The sequence below is a fragment of the Nelumbo lutea genome, chromosome 2 (assembly GCF_056320005.1).
Source record: "Nelumbo lutea isolate HS-2025 chromosome 2, American lotus-T2T, whole genome shotgun sequence".
NCBI classification, from domain to species: Eukaryota; Viridiplantae; Streptophyta; class Magnoliopsida; order Proteales; family Nelumbonaceae; genus Nelumbo; species Nelumbo lutea.
This window is the reverse complement of record NC_142685.1, coordinates 29,116,141-29,143,406: the sequence shown is the minus strand read 5'-3', so window position 1 is coordinate 29,143,406 and position 27,266 is coordinate 29,116,141. Positions and strand designations below refer to the sequence as shown.

Here is a 27,266-nt window from a genome sequence, read left to right as displayed (position 1 = left end):
GATATATCCCAATCAGGAATCAGTTCATTTTCGGGTACCCGCCAAACAAACAGGTAGAATAAATTCTTCAATTCCAGTTCATTAAATAAAGTTTTTTTTTGAGAGCAGTGCATTAAATAAAGGTTAATTACTTAAATATAAAATATGGGAAATTTGTCTAAAATCCACCATAACATTTCTCTTAGGCCTCCTTCCCTTTATGCACTTACCTATTAAGTATTTCCCATGAAAGATTTATCGGGTAAGTGCATTTATCCATGTTCTTTTATTTTCTATGTAAATAAGGTAATGACCATTTTAATCATAAAAATTCAATATTAAAATGGGCATTTTTGTCCCATTCAAGTATTGGCAACTTACCCTAGGTGGGAAAGTTATTTACCCACCTAGGGTAAATGATACACAGGAAAATAAACTTTTTCCAATAAACCTAAAAAATAAAAAAAGATTCTTGGTCAATGAGAATCAAAATCCCATTGACCAACTTTCCCCCTCAAAATCCGGAAAAAGAATGCCCCCTTAAACTCACCATTGGTAATCCCATGTGAGTGAGTTTTTATGTTTTCCAAAACTCACTATCCGTTAAAGCACAGTTAGCATTCATTGACAGTAATTGTATACATCAACATAAATGCAATTTTCATGATCAAGTTGCCCCTGAATGGCAAGTCAGTCTTATTAAACATATCTTTATGATTAAAATGCCCTTAAGCACTCAACTGCCTTATCTATATCTATATAATAAAGAGGAATGTGGGGAGGCTAACTATCTTTCACCACATTCTTCACACGTAGGCCTCTTTCCTCACAATTTTTACACGTGTGGTTATATTTTGTATAAAGGTTCAACTATGATATGAAAAAAATATGATATCTGAAAAACAACTGATCAATAAATTGGAATCATAAACTTGAAAGCGAATCAGGTGTTATTTGTCAAAATTCATGGGTGAATTTTAATTGATCAAAACTTTTTCCATACCATATCTTTTCCACATCATAGATTTTCCCTTTGTATAAACAGTTCTCTCTTGATAAACTTTGTCCTAAAAGCTTCTTAAGTTTTAATAGTTGTCAATGTAACGACTGTCACAATATCTCGAATTAGATGGATATCAAGTTCTTTTTCATGAGCTTCTCTCAAACGGTTGCTACATTGCCCCATCACCTAAAATCTCTCCATGTAACAACTATCACAATATCTCAAATCAAATGATATCAAGTTTTCTTCCATTTGTTTCTCTCAAACGACTGTTACATTCTCTTTTCAATGTCTTCCTTATTTTTTCATATACACCTCACCCTCTCTGTCTCTAGCATTTCCCTTACAGAGATTTCATTCTCTGTTTTGTTCATATTCTCAAATCTCTGTCCATGTAACGATTGTCTCAGTCTCTCAAATTGTGAAGGGGTCAATGACTTTTTTCCTTATTTAGGTTCCAAAAACAATTCTATTGTCTCTATCTCCATGTGTTTCTAGGAGCCCATACTTAATATCATTGCAACTTTTCCTAATGTTATTCTTCCTTGATGAGGTCTTCTCTTTGATTTGACTTGCCAATGAAATCTTTGCAAATATGTTGAATATTATGTATCTTTTTCTTATGTTGTGTTTCTTTTAATATCTAAGTTTTTTTTTTCTCTTTAAAACCAGGTTTTCCACCTAAAACTAAAATCACATGATTTCAAATGCAACACTGCATTGGAAACTTCTTTTACTGATGCATGTGCCAATGGTATGTAAGATCCCCAAAGCACCTTATCATAAATAGGTAGCAATAGAAATTCCCCCAAACCCCAGGAAAAAAATGATAGAAAAAAAAAAAAAGAAAGATAGAGAAATTTGAACAAACATGTAAATATGCAGAAAGTTACAATAAATTATTTGGTAATTCTGTTTGTTGCATGCCTTGAAAGTTATGATGACTTACATTTCCTATGAGTCCCTACGAGACATCTGTTACAATCACAATGAGAATTGAGACACTCAATCAATGAGCTCAATCCTGTGGACCTTTTTATCTATAATCTAATGGAGTGAGTATTTCTATTTCTAACCATCTTATTTATTTCATTTATCAAATGGTTAAATAGAAATCAGACAAGGGGTGAGAAGGTGATTTCATGCTGAATAGTTGGGTCCATTAGTTGGACTGTCGAATCCTTTTGTTCTATTGTATTAGTGATAACGTGGAATGAATAAGCCTTTTCTTCTTTTAGTGGTGAAAAAAGTAATGACCATACACCATAACAAGACTTGAGCTCTCCCCTGTACAGATAGAGTGAGGGAGGGAGGAAGATAGCTTGAATGCTTTAATTTTGACATTTGATGATTTTTTAGTCACTACTACTATTACTACTACTAATTCCAAAACACTAACTAATTATCATGTTTACTATTTTTCTTCTATAAATTTAAATTACTCAATCTCAGATCTATTCTTCATTGTTATATAAATAATCATGTGCATTGCACGGGTGTCTTGCTAGTATAGTTATATATAAGAATTTTACTTGTTGAGAGACATTTTGCTCTCATTGTACTCCTTAAAAGTATTCCAAGGAAGCTAAAAGATGGATTTTGGGTCGAATAATAATAGGGCACTTCTAGAATATTGAAAAATGGATCAAATTTAACAAAAGGGTAAAATGGTAATCTATTAAAACCATTTAGTCTGTTTAATGTAAAGCTACATGGTTCTGTGGATGTTTTGAAAAATTATGGTGAATTTAAGAGAAATGCTGAAAAGTCATGGTGAGTTTTAAACAATTTCACTAAAGTGTATTTGCAAAACTACTTGAACATACTTTGTAAGATGGCCCCACATAACACAAATAGACCATCTGCTAATGCCCATTTCACTTTCACATGTCCATTAAAGGTTTACATAATTCCAGTTTTACCCATCTTCTCTCCTCTCATCCTTTTTTTCGTCTTATTCATCCTTCATTGTCTTCAACCTCTCCCCCAACACAGTAACAGAGAGAGATTGGATATCATTAGCTCCAAAAATTTTCAAATACACATTAGGGTGTTCACCCCATTTTATTCAACGTGCAATCAAAATTCATGGCCTAGGAGGGAATAAAAGTGATTCATTCCTTGAATTTTCATGCATATACTGATAGTTTTGAAAATCACAGGTATCAGAAATGCTGGGTTATTTATCGAGTTAAAACCTTAAAATGCATACTTTGAAAATTTAAAGAACATTGTCTACCTTAGCGGCTAAATAAGGTATAGTTAAATAGTTTTAGGGGGCATTCCTTTTTTGGATTTTGAGACAAGGGAAAGTTGATTGACCAAGAATCCCATGTTCATTTTTAAGATTAATGTGGGGACTATGAAAAGTTTATTTTCCCGGGTATGTAAGTGATACCCATACCCATCTCCTAGGTGGACAAATAACTTTCCCACCTAGGAGGAGAGTTGCTAACACTTGAATGGGACAAAAATGCCCCTTTTAATAATGGATTTTTATGATTAAAATGGTCATTACCTTATTTGCCTGAGAAATAAAAGAATATAGATAAAGCACTTACCTGAGAAAGTGTTTCCTAAGAAAAATTTACCTAGATAATTGTATTTACCCGGGTAAGTAACTTACCTAAAAGCAAACAGGGCTTAGAATTAAGTAGTTTTGTGAAATTGCATTTTAGTAATTAACCCATGAATAAACTATGGGTCATTTATTAAAAGGCTCCTATAAATTTGTAAGTTTACTAAAACCTGCCATATAATTTGTGCTTTACTAAAACCCTCCCTATATTTTGCAACCGATTTAATTTATTGACCTTATATTAAGAACCATTTGTATGAACGTCTAGAAATGGTCACATTACCACTTAAACCAACTGAAAATGCTCAATGGCAATATTAAGCTTTTAGCCTTTTACAAAGAAATACTGTTAAAGATCCATTTGGTTCACAATCGTAATTGAAATTGGAATCAGAATCAAAATCATTTGGAATTGGAATCAGAATGGTTTATTCCCCTTATCTGTTTGTTCATACAAGAATGGGGATGGGAACTAGAATCAACAGAAGTGGGATTTCATTCCCAAGGGAGGGGCATGGAATGACCATCTATACTATTATAAAAAGTACGAATGAGGATGAGGGTGTGGAATTTTTCTTGACTAAAATGCCCACATTTGTTATTTAGTCAATCTCTAATTATGAAGGTTGAAAATGTAATTTCAATTAATGCTTTTCACTTTATTTAATCTCCTCTCATTAACTCTTGTATTTGGGTATTAACGCTCATTCTCTCTTATTAAATCCCATAGTTAAGTTATTTTTTCACTAATAAATGCTACTAATTAGTTTTATGTCCGATACTTTTAACAATATAAACTCATATATTTAATACTTACTCAAAAACAAAATCATTCTTTATCCAAGTGATGACTAAGCAATTCAACTATCCAAATCAAATTGGCCGACCCATGAAATCATAGTTAGATAATAAAATTTTTAAATAGAAATAAATATAAAAATTTATAAAAATATAGAAAAAATAGACACATTTATGATATTTTTTGTTAATCAAATTAAAAAAAACAAGTGTAATGAATTATTTTTATTGATTATGAAAATGAAATACATAATCTAAAACAAACAAAAAATGAAATTATTTTCCTATTTGACAGAGATCAATAGTTCAACTTTTGGGTCAAATGTATTAACCTTGAATGTCATAATTAAATAATAAAAATTAATAAAATATAAAAAACACAAAAATAAAAAGTACATAAATTTTATAGAAAAAAATTGGGCACATGTATAATATCATATATTTAACATATTAAACAAAAAAAATGTAAATAATAATATTATTCTTACACATATAGAAATAAAAAAAAATATAGAAAAAATTTAACACACCTGTAACTCCATATTTACACTACTATTAAAAATATGAATAAAATTGTGGAACTTTCTTTTTGACTAAAATACCCATTTTTAAAATTTAATCCACATTTAATTGTGAGGTTTAAAATGTAGTTTAAACTATAACTTTCACCTCATTCAATTACCTCTCTTTAAATCTTACTTTTTTTTTTGATAAATAAACAAAAAAAATACACTAAGAAGGTAAACCATTACAAAAAAGAAGAGTCCAGCCAAATAGGTAGGTTTGCCAATGATACTCAAAACTTTGTAGCCCAATATGAGGTGCTTACGTAATCAGATACAGATTTTGCAATCTGCATCTGCATCTGGTTAATAGTGAAAAATAAAAAATAAAAAATAAAAAAATACATGAATTTTGTAGAAAATTTTGGATACATTAATCCTATCATTATCATCATTTAGAATTACCATGTGCAAAACACATAGTTTCCTCAAATAGGGGAATGTCATTCCAACAGGGTTGGGAATGGAATTCCGATTCCACCCAACCAAATAGTTGGAATCAAAATAGCTTATTACGATTCTGATTCCAGACCCTTATTCCTACAAACCAAATGGGGCGTCAGTTTTCAAATCTATCAAACAATATTTGGTTTCCGTTGAATGAAAAAGAATGAGAGAACAATGGCACGTGTGTTTTTCGTCTACAACAATGTATCTTCTTTCTTTGAATAAAGAACAAAATCGACAAAATATAGTGGTTGCTAGTAGGGGTGCTTACAATTCAATTAACCGAACTGTGGGTCTTTTTTTACAAAATGAATTAATCCTTTGGGCTTTGAAAAATAAAAAATTGAAATCAAACCAAAACCGAACTATTAGCCAGTAATTTGTTCTGTTTTTAATTGGTTTGGATTTTGGGTTTTTTGAATTTATAATATATATTATAAATAAGTTCGATTAACTGCTGATTTTCATATTGATTAAATAAAACCAAACTAATACCTTCAGCTTTTCATCAATCAAAACTGAATTGATCGATTCAGTTAACCGAATTATTCAGTTTGGTTTCATCGATTTGATTTGTTTTCTGATGTAACCATTTTCGGCCACGTACCAATGTTTTGTGATGTAAAATTTTTTGGCTAAGTACCTTGTTATTTGACCCAGTGGTGGCGTGCCTTAGTGATGAACTACTTGGTGGTGAACTGCCTACTGGCGAACTGCTCGGTGGAGAACTGCCTGGGGGCGAACTGCCCGGTGGCTAATTGTCTGGTGGCGAACTGCCAGGTGGCGAGCTCCCTGGTGGCAAACTGCTTGGTGGCGAACTGCCTGGTGGCGATCTGCTTGGTGGCGAACTGCTTGGTGGCGAACTGCTTAGTGGCGAACTGCCTGGTGGCAAACTACCCGGTGGTGAGCTACTCAGTGGCGAACTGCCTGGTGGTGAACTGCCTGGTGGCGAACTGCCTACTAGGCGGCCAGTGACTTAGAAAATGCTGGAGCTCCCTAGTGCGGCGCAATCCGACTGCCCTCAGCATGAGGTGGTCTTCTTTCCTTTGTAGACTGCGGGAGCTGAGGGACCTGCGAGAACTTCATCTTTTCCTCCTCTTTGTAGGTGGCGGGAGCTGAGGGACCTGTGAGAACTCCATCTTTTCCTCCTCTTTGTAGGTGGCGGGAGCTGAGGGACCTCCGAGAACTCCATCTTTTCCTCCTCTTTGTAGGCGGCGGGAGCTGAAGGACCTATGTGAACTGAATCAGAGGTCCCGGGGGTATTTTCCTGGCGGGGGCTCTCCGACGCTTAAGTTAGCACTCTTATTGTAGAGAGCTTTGAAGATAATATGAGAGAACTAGAGAGCAGGGTTACCTCCCTTTTTTCATCCCCCTCCCCTTTGGGGGGTGAGGTCTTTATATACCGGAGTCCTCGCGGGTTAGGTGGGTGAAAAGCCTCCAAACGGTAAGACTCGTCGCATCCTGTCAGAACCAGGGTACGGTGGTGAACTCCTCGAGGTCGTCAGGCTAGCGCTTGTGTCAGGCGGCCAGGTCGGCGCCTGGGCCGGGTTGTCAGGGGGGCGCCTGCGTCAGTCGGCGGGTCATGTCTAGGCCAGGTCGTCAGGTCGGCGCCTGTGTCAGTCGGCGGGTCAGTGTCTAGACCAGGTCGTCAAGCTGGCGCTTGTGTCAATCGGCGGGTCAGTGTCTAGGCCAGGTTTGTCGGTGGGTGCCTTATGGGCGGCTTGGCCGGATCATGCGCTAGGCTGGTCCAAGTCGGCCAGGTCACGCAGGCCACGTGCCAGGCCGTGCGCAGTTCGCGCAGGCCGCACGCCAAGCCGCGCGCAGGTCGCATGTGCCGCACGCAGGTCGTGCCAGGCCGACCAGACTGGTGCCCGGGTGGGTCACCAATTTCGTAAGTTTGTTGGGTGGGTGTTTTCCTAGTTGTCACGAGGTGCCACATGTCACAATTTCACTGGAGGGCCAAATCTGCCCTCATCATTTTCTTTTGGTTTTTGATAAATACCCCTAATTGCCGATGTTTTATTAGGGGCAAGAGCAATATATATATATATACATATATTAAGGGTGTTTTAACAAAACACCAACTATGGGATAGATTTTGACAAATCAGTGAAAATATAAAGGGTTGTTTTAGTAATTGGCGTCAGTCGTGCAATTCATGAGTTGGATGGTTGAAGCACTGACCCACCAATTAAAGTTAAGGAGGTTTTGTGTTTTTTCTATTTTTGCAAAGGCAAATCACAAATGGTGGAAAATTGAAGAAATCTGATAAGGTACAGCTGCTTGGTGGGTCACAGTATTTGAACCAGCCAACCGCTAACCAGACCTGAATGACACACCATTGGTTTGGTTGGTGAGTTGGTTGTGGGCCACACTACCATCAAGAGTTGAATTGCCGCCATATTTGTGTGTTATGGGTGATCAGTCATCACAAGAATTTCGTGTCGTGATGATTGAAGTAGATTAACCCGGATCGGGTTAACCCGAATTCAATCCATGTTATGGGTGATCAATCTTTATATTTTTATTATAAATATATTAGATATGTATGTATTAATAATTTTGAGTTTAAACGCAAAAGCTTTCTCAAGGTGGTAAGGTCTCTCTACCTGGCTGTCTGTTGTGGAGACTTGGGATTGAATCACTTTCATCCGGGTTGTGGGGTCTAGGAATTTGCGAAAGGTACTACCTGTTGTGTAAGTTGGGATCTCCTATCAATAAAAATCTCTTCCAATATACATATATAAGTAGAAAATAACCCGTATTAAGTACGGAACAATTACAGTATCATTTAGTTTGAAATTTATTATTTAATTATAAAAAAATATATTACAAAAATTAATATGGGTCTTACATCTTTCTAATTCACAATCTATTATGAGCTATTTTGTTTGGAAATCAATATTAATTTATGTTGTTCTTAATATGACTTAATAGGTGATGTTTTATTTGTAAATGGCAACCCATTTTAATTAGTATTTACTATTTATTTGATAAATTTATTTTATGTTTTTATGTGTTTTTTTAATAAATAGCCACGTTTATATCATTATTTGATTGAATCAAGGTTCAAAGTATGCTGTGTCCATGTTTTTTTAGTTTTGCTTTTTTTGAAGTCGGTTCAGAGGGGCTGATTTAAGGCCCGGCTACCCTCTAAACCAGTGGCTGACCCGATACAACCCCTATGGGAGTGTATCGGGAAGCCACCGGCATGATACGTATATACCGACACGGGCCCATATGTATCAATACTTTGAACATTGGATTGAATATTGTGTTTGAATAAACCAATGCTAAGGTGGTTATTCCATTTGAAAGTGGAACTAACCACTTTGACTTTTTGAGATCCTCTTTTCTAAAAAAATTAGAGTGCCATGTGTCTGAATAAGGAATTAACCAATTTGAATCAGACACAAATTTTGCACCTCGTCAGCTCTGAATCCATTTATTTGTAATCATGATCTGCACTCTTATATAACACAAAATTTGTACTTTTTATCTTTTTTTATATTTATTGGTATCACAAAATTTTGTATCTCAAAAATTGATACAAATTTTACACTACCTTCCAAGTTCCAACTATCTCAATTCTCCCTCATATAAAGTGGGGGGTCACATTGTTATCTAGCTTCCCACCTCATAATCAACAAATAATTCTCCTCCTACCTCCATTCTCTTGCATATAGAGACAACATCATCTTACTTCCTATTTTACTTCTCAACAATAAACAAGATAAAATAGTGGCAATTTTCTCTTCCCCATCACGTACCTAGCTTCCCTGATCCAATGGGGTCAAGGATGAAGATTGCCTTGGTGGGAATGGGAGCGGAGATGGGGATTGATAGTGATACCTGGCTGGTGACAGGGATGGGGATGGGGAGTGAATTCCCCACCCTGCCCCAATCCCAATTATGTATATTGAATATATATTATTATTAAATATATACCATATATAGTATTATTTATATTATTTATGATAGTGTGTGTATATATATATATATATATATATATATATATATATATAAAAATATTTAAAATGTTTTTATATTTTAAAAACCTTCTCTTATTTTAAGTAAAATAAAAAACTTTTAATTTGAAAATTTTAGGGATTTGGGTTCCCAACAGAGAATCCGTCTTCATTGGGATCGGGGTTGGAGGGTCATTTTTATACCCGATGGGGATTGGGGTTTGGGATGGGTATTTGTTTCAAAGTCATGATTAGAGATGAGTATGGTCCCTGCTCCAAACCCATTCCATTGCCATTCCTAAGATAAAGTCAAATATGAAGCAAAAATAAGCTACCAGAATTTACATTAAACCTGTTTGCACTCTCATGCATTCAGCTTCTCATGAATGGACATGCTCGCTACTTTGATGTGGAGTGGAACGACCATATTGCGAATATTTTCTAGAGATGATGATCGATGAGTTGTGTGATAGGGCTGCACCGCTGCAAAAGGATATTTGTTTGCCCAATATTGAATGGGTTCTTATAAGATCAAATCTGGGTCTGTTCCAACTTCCAACCCGATCTTATTGGATCCCAATAAGGATGCAGATGGGCTGGGTTCCGTATGGGTATTTGGCTTGATCAAAATTTGAATTTGATTTGAATTCACTCCGACCCAACCTAACCTGACTAGTTGGTATAGGGTTAACAAACCCAATCCCCCCCTTAAATAAATTCATAAACACTATCTCTGTTGATAACAATTTTATAATTTTTCAATGTAGCCAATGCCATATGGTTGTGACAAAGATTACATGATAATGATGATGATGATGATTTTGATTATATCAATGTGTAGGATTCAGTCTCGAATCTGATCTAAATTAATCAATACATCGTATATATAGTATTACAGTAATTTTCAGTCTATTTTATTAATAATTTATGTAAGAATGCATGCTATATACATATACAAGTAAATATTAACTGTATATGAGATGTTATTTGGATTTAACTTCTCCAACCTCGATCCATGGAACCCAATAAAAATATCGGCTTTATATAGTATAAATATATAATATATTGCTTGCTTTTCAATTTAATTTATTAATGGTATGAAATATCTGACAATCAAAGTCAACTCTGATTCTGAATGACAACATTTATTTGAAGTCTAAAATCTAAATAATAACTCAACAAATTTCAATGCAAGTATATCCGGTTCAACCTAGAACCATTTGCAGCCCTAAGCTGAAGAGTTTGTGGGAATTGAAGCCAACAAGTGTGTTCTAACCATGGAACAAAAAGGACAGTATTTCTTACCCCAGGATATCTAATAAAGAAAATTTTTCAATTAGTATCCTGTATTTTGGGCTTAGCGTCATTTTATTTTTGAATTTTAAAACGAGATAATTTAGTACTTGAACTATCAAAACATGTCGATCTAGTACCTGTCGTTAGCTAATCTATTAATCAGCCGTTAAATGGCATTTGAAAAAACACAAATGCCCTTTTAGTGTCATCTAATTATCTTTATCAACCATCCAAACGTTGATAAAAAATGAACAACTCCAAATGCCCTTTTAGTGGCATTTGAAAAAACCCCATATTTCTTGAATAGGCAAGGATCTGATACTGTTCATTTTTAATCAACATTTAGATGGTTGATAAAGATAATTAGATGACACTCAAGTACTGAATTGTCGTGTTTTAAATTTCAGAGAACAAAGTGGCACTAGTTCTAAAGTATAGAGTACTAATCGAGAATTTTCCCTATTAATAATTTCCCCTAAATTTGAAATTTTAAATTAAAATCTGTTGGACAAAGAGTACTAATATACAAGTCTTCAGCTAATAGAATAAGGAAAAATGCTTTTCAAACATCAATTCTATAAAGAATTGATTGAAGCATGTTGAATGATTGGTTTGCCCTATTTGATTTATTATTATTATTATTATTATTATTATTATTATTATTATTATTATTATTATTATTATTATCACAGATCACACTTTACTGGAGGGTTATGGGGTGAGAATAAAGAGTAGGGTGCATATAAGGTCCATTGACTGTAACATAGAAAATATGCATTTATGGGGTTAATCCCACTTCTTCATATTTGGAGGGATATCGAATGACCATCCAAGCTACCGATTTGTCCTGTTTGATAATATCTCAGTATTCGTCTGCTCTCAAATCTCTATCCACATTAGATGGTTTTTGAGGGATTTAACACTCATGAATCTCATATATATTCAGATTATATTAGAACAAGTGATCCTAAGTTCCTCACTATAGATGACTTGTAGAGGATGGTTTCCAAATGAACTTGTTCACTCATCAGGGGAGCTTGGGAGTTGGGAGGAGGGGGAATATTTCAACCATTGAATTGGTGTCAAAGATAATACAGGGTGGCATATAGGTAGTGAAGTAGATTCCAATCCAACAACAAATAACCCCCTCTTGTACAGGGGATTTTCATCAAAATATGGTTTCGTTTTGAATTTATCAAAACAAATTACTATTTCTGTCTAAAACATCAAATTTAACTTTTCTAGTTGAAATGACATTTGTAACAACACATATTTCTCATAAATTTGTATTGATGAACCCAACACCAAATATCCCCATAATTAAAAAATGAGAACAAATAAGAAACTAACAATATAATGGACAATGGTAGGTCCACGGAGTCCACCCCATTAGAAATGGACCACATGTAATTCATATTCTTCTCTTGGTAAGGTCAGTCTCCACTCACAAAGCCCATAACCTACCAAGAGTAGTAGAAAACCCATTCACTTAATCATAACAAATAAAAAAAAAAAAATTGGTTGAGATGGAGAGCTACAGTCCTGTACAATGCTCCTTGTCTCAAGTTTGATGCCAAAAGGATTTGATGCGATATTCCAGCTTCCAAAGTCTTATTCAATTAAATTAAAACCATGTAAGAGTGTCGGTCACCAAATATTATTTTGTTAATATTTTGACAGGAGATACTCCGAAGATGCTTTCAAATGTACGAGGGCTCTGTAGAAGACATTGACACCTGCGTCCTGTGCACGGGACTCCGAGCTGGAGAATATCAAATCTGACCCGATTAAAATTCATTTTGTGGTATTCTCAAAGAAAATTAGGGCTCGTTTGATAAATCTTTTTGAGAAAATCTTTTTATAGTTCTAACAGTTAAAATATAAGATCTGGGTAACTTGAAGACATTTTGGCAAACGTGCATTATTTTGTCTTTTCGTATGACAATAAAACGTAAAAGACGCGAAAAACTTCATTTGGAGCCAATGTTCAAAATATCGATATGCCCGATACGTCGGTATGGGTGTATCGGGTGAATCAATACAGCTTTTGGTGCTCTTTATTTTTCGCAACTGGTTCAAGGGAGCCGGTTTAGGCCTCCTCCACACCCTGAACTGGTCAGGCCCCCGATACACAAAGGGGTCCCAGAACAATATGTATGGGCCGATACGTGTTGATACTTTGAACCTTGTTTGGAACTTCCCGAAATCAGCCCAAAATAAACTTCTTGCGTCTTTTCGGCATCCTATCTTTTGGCGGCTAGATCTTCCACATGCCAAATGAAAATAAACCGATTTTCGGTCTTCTTAACTTGTAAACATCCAAAAGACCACGTAGAAAAATGTGCCAAATGGGCCCTTAATCAAGCTTTTTATAATAAGAGAGCAGAGGTTCATGGGTTCATGCTCAAGCTCAAAGAGAACAGTCGATGATTCTTAAAAATTTGAGGTGAATGAAAATATATTTGGATTTCCTGGGTTTTTCACCATAGTTTCTAGGCTTTCCTTGTAAGTAAAGCCTACCGTACAAAGCCAGAAGTCACTACTACACTGTAAGCATCAACATGATGCCTTTCGGGAACGCCCCGGCAGATAGGGTCACAATAGTAGGATATTGTAAAAGCTTGATAAAATGTTTATCGTAATCGGACAATGTTTGTGATGGGGAAAGTTGGTTTACTACTACGGACATTTTACAGCTTTCAAGAATAGCGGGCATTTTCAATTATCTTTTACTGGTCGGTCGAGAAGGGAATCAAGTAACCCACTGTGGCCGAGAAAGGTTTGGATGGAAGGTGCGTGGACAACCAGCTTGATTGGACGTTGAATTGGCTTTGTACGGATGTTTTTTGACATTTTGTGGGCCCGTGGTTGATGGGCCTGGTTGACTCTTTTGGTCTGTTCTTTTGGCTTTTGTGTAGCTTTTAGTTTGCGCTGTCTTGTCGTAGTCCTTGCTCCTTTGTTACCTCTGCTATGTTGCCAACTTGCAATTGGGTAGCGTTTGATAAATCTAAAGAGATATAAAGAGTTAAAAAGATAAAAAGTGTTCTGAAAAAGAAACATAAATGATTTTCTACATTTTAGAAACTCGGAATACATAAAGTTGTTTGTGTTAAATCAACCTTTCATATCTGAAATTCCTTAGTTTTATTATTTTATCCTTAAAACACTATTTGGTAATTTTGAGTTCAATTTGTATTATTTCATAAAAAATAATTTGTTAAAAATTCAAAATAATTTAAAAGAAATGAGTAAATTATAAAAAACAAAAATAATTTATTAAAACAAGAATAAAATTGAAAAATACATATAAACTTATAAATTAAAAATAAATTATTAGGATATTTAATAATTAGCAAATTATTAATATGTTATTTATTAAAATAAGAATAAAATATTTAATAATTAACAAATTAATATCTAAACAACTATTAAAACATTTAATAATTAATAGAAACTAAAATAATTAATAAATAATTTTACATCAGTTGTAGCATGTTCTATTTTACATTAGTTGCAGATGCAAAGAATGGGTCAGACAACGATAGTGGTCGAGAGAGGAGTGGAGAGAGAGAGAGAGAGCCAAAAGTTGGTCAAGAAATCAAATGCCCAAGAGTTGAAGAGCCATGGCTAAAGACAGGATCGCAACTGTCGAGAGTTGCAACGGCAGTGGCAGGAAGACAGGTCAATGAAGAAGCTCACCACCAAAGGAAGAAGCTTGCCACCGGAAAGGAAAAAATAGATTGCCACTGCTGGGAGTTGCGACAGTGATTGAAAACGAAAATGTCAAGGCAAAAACTATGGGACAAGAGAAGAGGAAGAAGAGGCAGAGGAAGCTCACTGCCAAAGAGAAGAAAATAGATTGCAACTGAAGGAGGAAGCTCGCCCCTGGAGGAGGAAGCTTGCCGCCAAAGAGAAGAAAATAGAGTTGAAATGGCAATCGAAAATGAAAAAGTAGAGAAGGCGGAAGCCATAGGACCAGAGAGGAGGAAGAACTCTATGGAAGAACGGTACCCGAGAAGGTGAACAGTGTCCACTGGAGGAGGAAGCTCACCGCCGCTGCGTCAAGTAGAGAAATTGAATGGTGCTCGAGGTCTGAAAAGCAAATGTTTTCAGACTTTAGAGGTCTGAAAAAATGTTATCAAACGCCATCTTAATCTTTTGAGTATGGATGTTACTCTTTGAATCTGTTTGCCCTCTTTAATGAAAGTCGGTTTACCAATGTATCTATTAAAAGCAGTTTGTGGTACCAATAGTCATCCCAAACAGAGGCCAAGTATCGGTTGGAGAATGCTCAACGCAACTCCGCTGACATTTCATTTGTGCTAGTAACCCAAACCCAAGAAAGATTAGCCAGTCTCCCTCAATAAGAGAGGATGATGCTTAAGGGCAGGATGGTCAAATCAAGTTTTTCTCATCTTATCAATGCGATTCTTCTATGTAGTGTTCTTCAGCATTAGCCATGAAGTCCACAATTAAGGAACTTGGATGAATGGAATACCCAACTGACAAGGCTAATTGCATCTCATGTGGGGCTATCATACAAGTCTTTCCATTTTGTAACTGAAGCTATGAAACATGAAAACATTTGACATTTACTTGAGATGCCTAGAACCCTCAAATCGAAAATGGAGGCGATTTTGATCATGTATGGATGGTACAGCAGTACCTTTAGCTCATTAAGTTTAAACTAACAGCCATTGTTATTTTTTGTGGGCAATGTAAATCAAAGAGGTAACCTAACATTTGAAAGGTTCAATCCTGTTCAAAGTCTGGATGTAGCCACATGACTGTTCATGGTGGGTCGCACCCTATGCCAAGTGCTTGCCCGGGTATGCATGAATTTGCACCAAACAATTGAGTCTTAGCCATTCTGCTTAGCCCCTGACTACACCTAGCACAAACTTCACAAGATGTATAATAGCAACGTAGTTCCTTTGCCGAACATAGTATTGCTTTCTCATGGGGATGGAATGCACATTTGGATTTCCTTTGGAGGGTCCGTATTGGTGCATGAAACTTCACAATATTTTCTCAGAAAATTTTGAGAAAGTTTTTAACTGAGTCCTATCCATACCTTGGGACTTCGGAACATAGGTAATTCCGAGAACCATTTTGAAGGCAAAAAATACGAAAATATGATGGAAAAGCATTAGCTCATAGCCAAGTGTGATTAGGGCATAACTATGAAAACCTTATGCTATGTCAACCACCTTTTGGAAGTAGATCAAGAGCTGAGACCGCAGAAGAATGAAATCCTTCAAAATTAACTCCAGGAGAGATTTTACCTGAACCCATCGCGATCAAATAGCCTTCTAGGACTTCTCTTACTTCCTGCTCTAATGTTGGGAATGTAATGGCAAACCATGCCAGAGGCTCTAAGATCCCTTCCAAGAAGCTGATAGCCACCTCCAAATTGATGCATCTGATGTGCATTACAGCCTGAGTTATAACACAACAGAGAATATGTAATGCAGAGCCCAGAGTTATTCTCACTTGTCAACATATTTGAAGTTTCTACAAAGAGAAGAGTATAAACATCTGAACTTCCACGTGCATTGGAATGTAGTCCACTGATTGCCTCATCAGAAAAAATAATAGTTACTGTTGTTCCTTATATCAAATTGAACTTCTGTTCAAAGTGCACCAACCACAAAACAAGTTTCTAGCAATATTTAACTGTTTAAGCTGCCACATAGTTATTTTCATCAACACAATTTGATGGGTCAATTACAACCAGAAACAACATCAAATATTTTCTTCTAGCAATATAATCATGAAAAGTTACCATGCATAAAGTTGATACACATGTAAAAATGACATAATGGTACCTCAAAGAAATCCTGAGATATGGTAGTAACAGATTTTATAATATCCATTTGTATCAAATAAAAGTACCTTTCGAGCAGCAGATAAACTTCGAGAATGATTAGGATACTTTCTGATTATATTTGAGAGAAGGATGACTGTGAAAGGAAGCACTGACAACTCAAAAAATTTGGGAGAATCTTCAAAGAATTCAAGAAAGTGAATAATCAAGTTAACACCTTTAACTACAGAAGGTATCAACTTCATATCATACCCCTGGCATCCAACATGAAGTTGTTAGGTATTATAAAAGTATATATATAAAAAAATACAAACTTGAATACAGAGACACCAAAAGAGTGGATAGTATCCCAAACATCATTATTTTCCAAAGTAGCAAATTCATACAAAGAATGACGTTGGAAATCCATATCATAAATAAAATTGACAAGGAGATCCTAAATAGCAGGACAAGTAAATTGTCATTATCAACATCAGTCTAATACAATGGACAGTATAAAATGCTTCCTAAAGCTACAGAGTGAAGCAATAACACAAATCGAGTGCCAATGGAAGTGATAAGAAATGTAAAAACAAGCCAACAAATCAATGCAGTGTGAAACATGGGGAGATATTTGCATTCTGCCTACAACAACCACGTATAGCTTGGAATTCAAAAGCTTGTGGTTGTCAATGATTCTTCTCCCATCACCCACTACATGTTGATGAGGGTTTCAGAATGCAGGACCTTAGAGGATAACCTGTAAATAAATTGATACATTTAGGAACTTATTTGAAACTTGATGTAAATTATGATCTGAAAGAAACTAAAAGAATAATAGACTTCTTTGCTAGCTTGCAAGGGCCATCCTATATGGCACTGAACAGAATGAAATGGAAAAGCAGGATTCATGTGGCTGACTCCATATAGTCAGGGATCTGGTTCATCTGGAGAATATATAAGATCAGAAGGATCCATATCCACAAATTTTATGGTTTTGTTACAGCAATGGCAGAGATTTTAATGATATTTTAAAGCATAACTTAGGTATAGTAATCAAAACATATTAGGATGACAAATGGAAAGAATAAACACATACTTTTATTCACCATCGTTTGGTGGGTATATGTGATTGCATAAATAGGCATCACAAAATGGAGTTCATTTGATTTTCATACAGTGGATCATGGTAAAGACTGTAAAATGTGGTGTTTAGAACTTCAATTATTTAATTTGTTATATAGAGATTATATTTACACCAGTGATGAGTATGGCTGAATTTTATCTTTAAAATATGTCAAAGTCCATATTCATAATTGCAGTAGGCTTCAATACTGATCTCAATCAACTTATTAGAAAAGCTCTAGATCATTGTAATGGAACATGGTTAGGTGAAGACTGAAGAGTAAGAAATGACAACATTGAATCAGAGTTTAGAAGGTTCCAAATTGGAGCAAAAGATCAAATTCAACAAAGGGAAGTCCCAGGCACGTGATAAAATAACACTAAAATGCACATAAAAATTCAATAACCGATTGGCATTACAAAAAGGTTATGCATAAATAGAAACTGCAAAAGCTAGAAATGAAAGTATTTAGCTATTCATGTGACACTACTTGATGTAAAAGTATATAGCCAACAAATTAATTAAACGTGAGAAGAATTAACTAAACAAAAAATAATGAAGAATGTCATATTGAAAATCAGAAATAACACAAGAAGAATTTTAAAAGCAAACCAAAGCTTCCTGTAGTGGAACTGGTAAGAACAAAGCAAAAATATGCATAGTTTAAAGAAAAGTACCAACACATTACATTTTCTGATTCAGACAACAACTCACAATTTCAGGAACACAAAGGTATATATACATTTGCTCAAGCAGCAATGTGTAGTTTTAAGAACTAAAATTCAAGAAAGATGTCACAATGAAATCAAGCAACCAAGTTAAGAATGATTACCTGGAAATGGACAACCCGGAAAATGAAAGGACTTGAATAAAACAATGACGAAATGAACCCACAGATAAGTGACCCTGTCTTAAGTACCGAAACTGTAGTGATATCGAGAGAAGACATCTTTGACCAATTCTCAAGTAATACCTGACAGATTGCACTACCAAATACAAGTCAAAATCTGAAGCACCTTTTGAGTAGAGCAAAACAGCAGTCAATTCTAATATGTCATGGACACAATTCACATGAAAGAAGGTAGGCCAGAATTGAGAGGATGCATCCAAGGGATTAACGCCAAAATCAGCCCAATTGGATGACAATAATAATCCAATCACTTTAGAAAATGGTCCAGAAAAGAGTGCAAGGAAAATAGTTATTTGCCAACTATGACAGGAGGTATTTGATAACTGCTGGTGCTGAAAGTAGAATGCTGAAATTTTTGAAAAATGTGTCATTCAGCATTTGATACCAAGACCTACTTAACTGCAAAATGATGAAGCACAGTTATTGTGGTGATTATGTTACCCTAAACTTTTTACCATATACCAACACTATCCCTGGATTTTTCAAGTTTGGAATATTTTAGCATTCTACTTTCAGCACCTATCTTAGCAGTTGTCAAATAACCCAGCAGAAAATGTTCAATAAGAACCATCAAATTGAACTGACCGCTTGCATGCCTTACATATACATCCAACTGTCCAGCCATCAATTGCCTAGTTTTCTTATTAAGTATAACTGTGATGTAGAAACCAAGAAAAAGGATGTGCATCAATCACATGCTTTTCGTGTGGCTACAGATATAATCTGACATACCTATCTCGAGTATCAAGGGCTCTCAAGGTTTCTTGTTTCTTCCTTTCTCCATCACTCATTGAAGCAATAAGGCACATCCTTCTGTTTCTAACTAAAAGTTGCATAAGAATATCTAAAAGGATTGATAAAAGAGGAGTGTGATATATTTCTGTTCTACATGCAAGTATAGACAGAGGTTGTTCAATGAGCTGATGATATAAATTTGATGCTGATAATAACTCATCAGCACTAGTAGTTCCAATACTCTGTATTTGTGTCAAGCTTCCTTCATCAATGTTCATGGCTGAAACTGTTATATGGCGACAGAAAAATGGTATAAGGTGTTCAATATTAACTTGGTCCAGACTATACCACCAATCACCAAAGGCCTCATAAAGCAAGTCTGAACAAGACTTTTCTAGAAGCAACGGAACCATGCATTCCACAACTGCTACATGCAACTCAAGTTTTTTTTCGCCAGAGAAATTGCCCACGCAAATTGCCTTGAGAAGTTTAATAGTGGGAACAGGATCTGCAAAAGAATTCCTGAAGATCTCCCGTGCAAACCTAATTGAGGAATTCTCATCAAAAGAACTAACCTTGCAGTTATTTTCCCCATTCTGAAAAACTTGGGAAAGAATATTGTCATGCATATGTGTTTTTCCTTCTAACTGATAAAACTCCTGTTTACAAAGAAGATCTCCTTCTGGCGCTTCCAATATTTGAGCCATATGAGTGACACGGAAACGTTCTGGAAAGATGGATATTGCAAGACCAACCCACTGAAATAGAAGAAAGTTGTTTGAAAGATGAGAAAATGTATCTTGTCCATTGAAATAATGTTCAAGGTGATGATATGTGCAAGCTTTCAACAACTTCAAATGACCAAGGTACAGAAAAAGAACAAGAAAAGTGGACATTACAAGAAAAATATTTACTTAAGGTTATCTAGTAAAAGAAGAGGATGTAAAATGCCAACCCGAGGATATATATGCTCACAAGAATGAGAGTGAGATTCCATATATGCAAGTAATTTGTCTACAGGTAAAAATCTCAGAAGCCTCAACCATGAGATCTCCTCATCACTTCTATTGTTTAGATTGTACCAAGAATCTCCCAGGAAGTGCCCTTGGCTCTCAAGAAAATGCCCCCTACAAAGTACATAAAAAGAAGCCAATATAGAAGGGGCAGCTGATTTAGTTCTGACAAAATCTGAGAAATAATTTCTTCCACCAGTTGATTCACAAGAATATCCTGCTGTGATCTCCATAAGTGTTGGATCAAAAAGCATGGAACATGAAGAAAATGGCTTGATAGCAGCGGCCACGAAGTTACAAGGGAGAGGTTTCATCTTATATGTATCTGATGAATTTACAGAGGCTGAAGTACAAGAAGCTTCAGCAAAAATCTCTATCACTTCTACTAACATCTGCATTCACAGAATTCATGTTCATTGGTTGTCAAGACTCCAGAACATCAATATATATATATATATATATATATATATATATATATATATAAAAGAATGAACATAATTTCTATGTTATAATTTGATGTCATTTCATTGTAATGAATTTTATAACAAACTCTTGAGGAAACTTGTCAAGACCTCAACCAAAACAAAAGTAATATTGGGAGACATTAAGGAAAAGGAAAGTTAACAATAGAAGATATTCTTGGAATTCGGGAACCTTACTACTGCATTGTCGTTGTTTGGAGTTGAAGGAGTGTGTAATTGTAAAGCTAGAACTATGGTAAGGCACTTAAAATCTATGGGCTTCAAAAGTAAACAGACAGAGAAAATGTGAAACAGCAACTCATCAAGGCATCACTGCAAGAGAGGACACGAGATTTTCAAATGATGAGCTCAGCTAAGTTGAGGATGTTGAGAACTTGAGATGGATAAGTGGAAACCTAACAAAAATATATATGCACTCAAGGGATCTTAGGAACCACAACAGAAGACAAAATCAAAGAAAGATCAACTGAGAATTTTCTTTTTACATTTCATGTGCAATGCAGACCAATGATAGCACATTGATCAAACAAAGGGGACTGATTACAGCACCTAGGAGCTTGAAGACTTGAAGTAATAGGATAACCTAGAAGATTCGTCATCTAATAGAAGACCCCACCATATTCTGTTAAATTCATCATCTAATAGAACATGTATGTATCATAGGTAACCAAACCAAAAGGTTTATTAAATCGACAAACTCAAAGGAATACAACCATCTGTTCCACTTGTCTTAACAAGGCGAGCCCTAAATGGTTGGTAACTTGGTATAAGGTAAAGATGATGAAGAAATTCCTGTGAAAGAAAATAATCCTCAATCTTCTGAGACTTTAATATATCTAAAATTTCCCGAGAGCAAAAACAAAATATTTATGTGAAAAGAACAACATACTGGATGAATAGGCTCCACAGAGAAAAGAATGCATTGCATAATGGATTCAGTTATGTCAACCCTGAAGCGAATAAAGTGACCTGATTTGAGAAGTTGAAATAAGCATTCAAGCTCCAACTGATCGCTCCTGTACAGAGAAGAGCATCTGACATTGTAACTTAAGGAAACAGAGTTTTAGCATGCGAAATAATTTAAAAAATGAACTACTCGGGTATTACTATTCCAAGGTATGGTTTCAGAGCTATTCATCCAATATGAAGACACATTTTCTGGGACATAAATAAATCTTTGGTGCAACAATATAGAAAGCATAAAGTCATATTAGTTGGACGGACTGTGATGAAAAAGTTCTTCAGCAAAAAACATACTCAAGTTTGTAAGGTTTTCCATGAATAGAGTCGGTGATAGTTTACAAATTACTGTATCCAGTAGGGCCTTAGTCTCCAAAATATATTGGAAAGTAAAACACTTAGGGTGTCAAGAAAATTAAAAAAAAAAAAAAGTAGTGATGATTGATGAATCTAAAGTCATTATTTCTACAACATCAAGATTTTTAAGTGGAATGTAAATTCTGTAAAATCTGACAGATGATTGCTCATTTATAACTTATAAACAATTTAAATACCACTAAAGATATGATACAGATGATTGCATAATCCTGTAAGGAGACTCCACAAGAGCAGAGCTGAAGGCTGTGATGTTTGGTTTACAGAAAGTTGTGGAGTCAGGTATTTAGAAGCTGATAATTGAAGGTGATTCCAAAGTGATTCTAAGCTGGCTGAGAAAAGAAGAACAGCACCCATGGTGGTTCAGAAATGAGATAAAAAAAAATTAGAAAATTGTCAAAAGACATGCAGCTATTAATTTATTGGGTTCCAAGGTCAGCCAACAATCTAGCCGATCAGTTAGCAAAACAAGGTGTAAACAGAGTTCAAGTTTTTTGGGCACAGCTGTAACCTTGAAGAGCAAAGCCACGGGGGTTTTTTCTTTTTCTGCTGTAAGGGGTAGCCGAGGCTACTCAAATGTTGTAAAGACACCTTTCTTTTATTAACAAATTTGCTCTTTTTACTGATAAAAAAATGAGAGTCCTGTATTAACTATGATCCTCAAAGAAGTATTCATTTTCCTAAAACAAATATTAGATGTCCTTATACTTACAAAAGAAGGCAGAGGGAGGCTCAGAAGCATTCTCATCAAAAACAGAGGGAGGCTCATAATCAACTGTATAGCCCAACTATGATCCGGGTTCTTTTTATTCCTGCCATCAGGTTCAATTATAAAACCTTCATTTTATACACCCCTACATACAAGGGAAGGATTGAGGAGGATGTCATCCATAGAATTAGAGCAGGATAGGCAAAATGGAGGAGTGCATCCAAAGTCTTGTGTGATAGGAAACTACCACTCAAGGAAAACTTTATAAAACAGTGTCAAGTAGGGATGGTCATTTACGGCCTATCCTGGATGGCCCGGTCCATGCAAGCCCTAGGCTCCATATAGTATAATATCTTGTATATTTGGCATAATATCTTACAAATATGTATAGTATCTTACACACATTTATCCAGTAAAAAAAACAGCTCATGGCTGCCACCCAAGTTATATATACATTTCCACTTCTGTACAGATGCAGATGTAAAAGAACATGGATAGCAAGAAATCACATGCACTAGAACAAAGTTGAGGAACCAATACACAGCTAGAGTAATAAAGCAAACCAAAGGAAAGAACAAAATGAAGAGGAATTGGCATCAACCTACTACAGATAGGACCAGTGGGTTGGAGAGAACTTGCAGCTTCAATTACACTTTTGGCATCTGATATTATTCCAGTCTCATTGGCAACACAACAAATATCTTCCCAGCACATACTGGCAATTCTTATATTCATCCCAATGGCTTTGCTGCAATACTAATCAGGCAACCAAGTAAAATCTTCAGCAACCTAACTTGAATAAGCAAATACCATGTGTACTTAAATAGGTAGTAACCTTTTTATTTTTTTTCTCTAAAAGTGTATCTGGGCTTATGGAGGCACCAAATAAACAGTAGGCTTTAATTTTCAATCTATACCAATCAAGAATCTTATGAAATATTAAAGACAGAAATTAAAAGTAAAGGAGAAGTTCATTACTCTATTTAAACTGCATATGATAAAATGACGTCATTGCCAGAAAATCCCATCACATTAAGCATAAATCTGACAAAGTAACAGATATAGTTCATGCCAGGGGTAATCATTTCTAGCTTGGCACAGCCTGCAAATTACTGGGCTTGGGCCTACATTTTGTGTCCAAGTCCATCCAGGGCCCAGGCACAGTTTTGCAGCTTAATACTTTAGGTCCAACCCAGAATATGCATGTGTTATACACACACACATATATGCCTATATTATATATTATATATTATGGTATGGTACATTTGATATATTACATATAATATATTTAAGGTTGTAGGCCCAGAAGCCAGGCTCAGGTGCTCAGGCTGACCCTTATTATAGTGCTAAGTCTGGCCCCTGATCACCCTAGTTCAAAGAGCAGAGTATCTGCATTTGGCACATCAAAGCATTACTCTACTCATGATTTATATAATCGAGTTGTGATTAGAAAACATCCCATTTTTTATAAGGGGGCATGCCCTTTGTGAATATATCACAAGTTATGCTTTGAAAAGACAGGCACTAATATGCATGTGTGTACAAAATTGTGCTTTGGCAAAGTGGAATCTGAAACAATGCCAGGTAACCAATATCTGTCCACTAATTGGTGGATTCCTTAACAAGAAGAAAAACAGCTATGCTAACAATAAAAACAACAACAACAATAACCATAGCAGCATTAGCAACAAAAATTAAAAAGAACGTTAAGATAATGTTATGCATAATACCTTGCAAACTTGATCATAGCACTGCAATAGGAGTTGAACAACAAGCCATACAGCAATTACTGATCTTTGTTCATGAGACACCAGATTAGATATAGCAGATCCAAGAAAAAAATGGACACAATCACGAAACAGATTTTCTGTCAATGGACCAGCATGGAATCCGGGAACAAGAAAAAGAAAGGCAATTCCCAGATCAAATCTCCGTTTATACATAAGATTGTGACCGTATTGACCCTTGTCATTACTTCCAGAGGAATCAACAGGACAAGTAAGAGCACGAAGCCAAAATATAACCTGTAAGTAGCAAGAAACATATGTAATTAGTAAAATATTACCTGTCACAAAAATCTAGTCATTTATCTTGTTAACAGCCATCCCATTAAGGGCGTTTTAGTCTTTTCGTTTTTATTTATTACAGTGTCATTAGTCTTTTTTTTCTCCTTTTTAAGTTGTATGGCCCATACTTAATTAGGTGCATAGTTGTCATTGTATTTGCTTTTAGTAATGTATAAATATTGGCTGACTGGACTGGGGAAGTGGAGAGATATTCTTCTCTCCAGTCAAACATTCTTTCTCCCATCTTCTCCTTTTTCTTCTTCTGCTTCTTTTTTTCTTGGAAAACACTCCAATGTAGCTGTCTTCTACTTCAACTTCTGGGCAGAATAGATATGAACCATTATTGCATGGAATCAGCGCATTAGAGGACTGTAATCTTCTCTGAAGAAGGCTGCAATAAGTCCCTCATTTGGTTAGTTAGTCACCATGTAAGACAGATTTGGTGGTGATGTGATGGTTTAATTTTCCCCTCTATTTGGTAGCTACCAAGAGGGATTCTGATTGATGGTAGATGTGGCATGTTTCAATTGGCTGTAATCAGTTTTCTTTATGCATATTTTCTTGGTGTGTGAACTAGACAGCTTTATGTGCTTGGTGATTGTAGAGAAGATCGGATGAATGGCCCATAGGCTGTTTATCCTTCTGTATTTTTTATGTTCTTTGCTGTAATGGGCCTTAATCTGGGCTTTATTCTTTCTTGTGTAATGTTTTTTATTTTCTGCCCAACTAGGGGCCTCTCTGTAAATCATTAATTAATGAAATGGAATTAGGGGTGTAAGAGAGAAGGTTATGTTCGAAAATCTCTCTCTGAACCCTAGTTGCCACCACCTTCTTCTTCTTCTTCTCTCTTCTTGAAACCTGATTTCTGCTACTTTCTTTTGATTTTCTGCAACTTTTTAAACAGTCCTTTCTTTTCAAAAGGCTGTTTTTCTTCTTGGTATCAGAGCAGGCTTGACTTTTCCCTCTTTTCACCTCTTTTTTCCCATACGCAGTGTATGGAGAACTGAATCGTATGAATAGTTAAAAGAAACCTATTTCAGCCCAGTTGTTAGTGGTTTCTAGAGAGAAGGGGACTGGTTTTGTCGTCCTCCTGACAGCTTCAAGTGTGTTGCCCAAAACCCTAATTTTCTAGAGAAATCTGATTGCGGGCCCCATAGGGAGTTTGACCTGGGCGCTCAGTGACTGAAGGTCTTCTCATCCTTCATCTTGAAGATCGAACCAAGTGGATTGGTGTTCTGTGAAATCAACAAGGAACGGCTGAAATTTCTCTGTTTCTCCCGGCTTCCGAGTGTGACACAAGTAGCTAGTACGGCTGCATAGAGGTTGGCTCACAACACAATTTTTGTTTTGACTTCATTTGTTGTTATTCAAAGTTGTGAAAAGTCATTTTCGAAGTATTTAAGAAGATGAACCCTTTAGAAGTTGAAAACAAGCATGTTGCTGAATCCAGACAGGTTTCGGGATCCTCTGTAGACTCTCTACTGGCTATGACCACAACCAAGCTGGATGAAACCAATTATCTGGCTTGGTCACAATCAGTAAAAATTCATATCTACAGTAGAGGCAAATGGGATTTTATCTCCGGGAACAAGAAGGCTCCTTCGGAAGATGATCCATCATATGAAAAATGGATGCAAGAAAACTATACTGTTATTGGATGGCTTGTAAACTCAATGCAACCGATATTAGTCAGCACTATTTGTTGATGACCATACCTGTTTTTCTTGGATTTAACTCATGCGTTCACAAGATGAGGTACCTTCCATTACCCAAAATTTTCACCAAATGATCCTAACCCAGTTTGATGCCAAGATCAAAGTTCTCCGATCTGATAACGCAAAGGAATACTTTGCTAAATCATTGACATCTTATCTTCTTCATCATGGGGTTATCCACCAGAGCTCTTGCCCTCATACACCTCAGCAGAATGGAGTTGTCGAGAGGAAGAATAGGCGCATTTTGGAAGTGGCTAGAAGCCTCATGTTTACTTCCAATGTCCCTATTCGCTTCTGGGGGGGTGCTATCCTCACGACGGTATACCTTATTAATCGGGTCCCTTCCAGGGTCCTTGATATGCGATCTCCTTTTTCGCTTCTACACCCACGTGAGGACTTGTTTTCTATTCCCCTTAAGACATTCGGTTGCACTTGCTTTGTTCAGCTTCTCAGACCCCATCCCTCCAAGTTTGAACCCAAAGCCTCCAAATGCATCTTCCTTGGTTATGCACAAACTCAAAAGGGTTATTGCTGTTATGATCCTATCTCTGGGAAGAAGTTTGTCTCCATGGATGTCACTTTCTTTGAGGGGACACCCTATTATCCTCAGGTTGCCCCTCAGGGGGAGAGTAGTGAGAGTGGGGGTTTGAGTTCTTGCCTTCAGGGGGAGAGCAGTGAGAGTGGGGCAGTTCATTTACCTATTCCATTGGGTGATGAGAGCTGCAATGGTGAGGGTG

General features: G+C 36.0%; 1 protein-coding gene across 10 annotated transcripts in view; it reads right to left on the bottom strand.

Annotated features, from left to right (window-relative positions):
• Positions 1-15,556: 15,556 nt before the first annotated feature.
• The window catches only part of LOC148869492 (uncharacterized), a 31,056-nt gene continuing 19,346 nt past the window's right edge, over positions 15,557-27,266 (bottom strand). The window contains exons 4-11 of one of the 10 annotated variants that reach the window (XM_088967545.1): positions 24,479-24,772; positions 23,350-23,504; positions 21,594-21,720; positions 20,165-20,614; positions 19,207-19,967; positions 18,397-18,550; positions 16,528-16,713; positions 15,557-16,202 (exon numbers count right to left, since the gene is read on the bottom strand). In XM_088967545.1, coding sequence (XP_088823671.1) covers positions 16,122-16,202; positions 16,528-16,713; positions 18,397-18,550; positions 19,207-19,967; positions 20,165-20,614; positions 21,594-21,720; positions 23,350-23,504; positions 24,479-24,772 — 2,208 coding nt within the window. In that variant the 3' untranslated portion in view covers positions 15,557-16,121. Of the gene's footprint in view, positions 16,203-16,243; positions 16,318-16,527; positions 16,714-18,396; positions 18,551-19,206; positions 19,968-20,164; positions 20,615-21,593; positions 21,721-23,349; positions 23,505-24,478; positions 24,773-27,266 lie in introns of those variants that run through there. The other 9 variants (XM_088967543.1, XM_088967544.1, XR_016106547.1 and 6 more) reach the window with 9 other exon arrangements.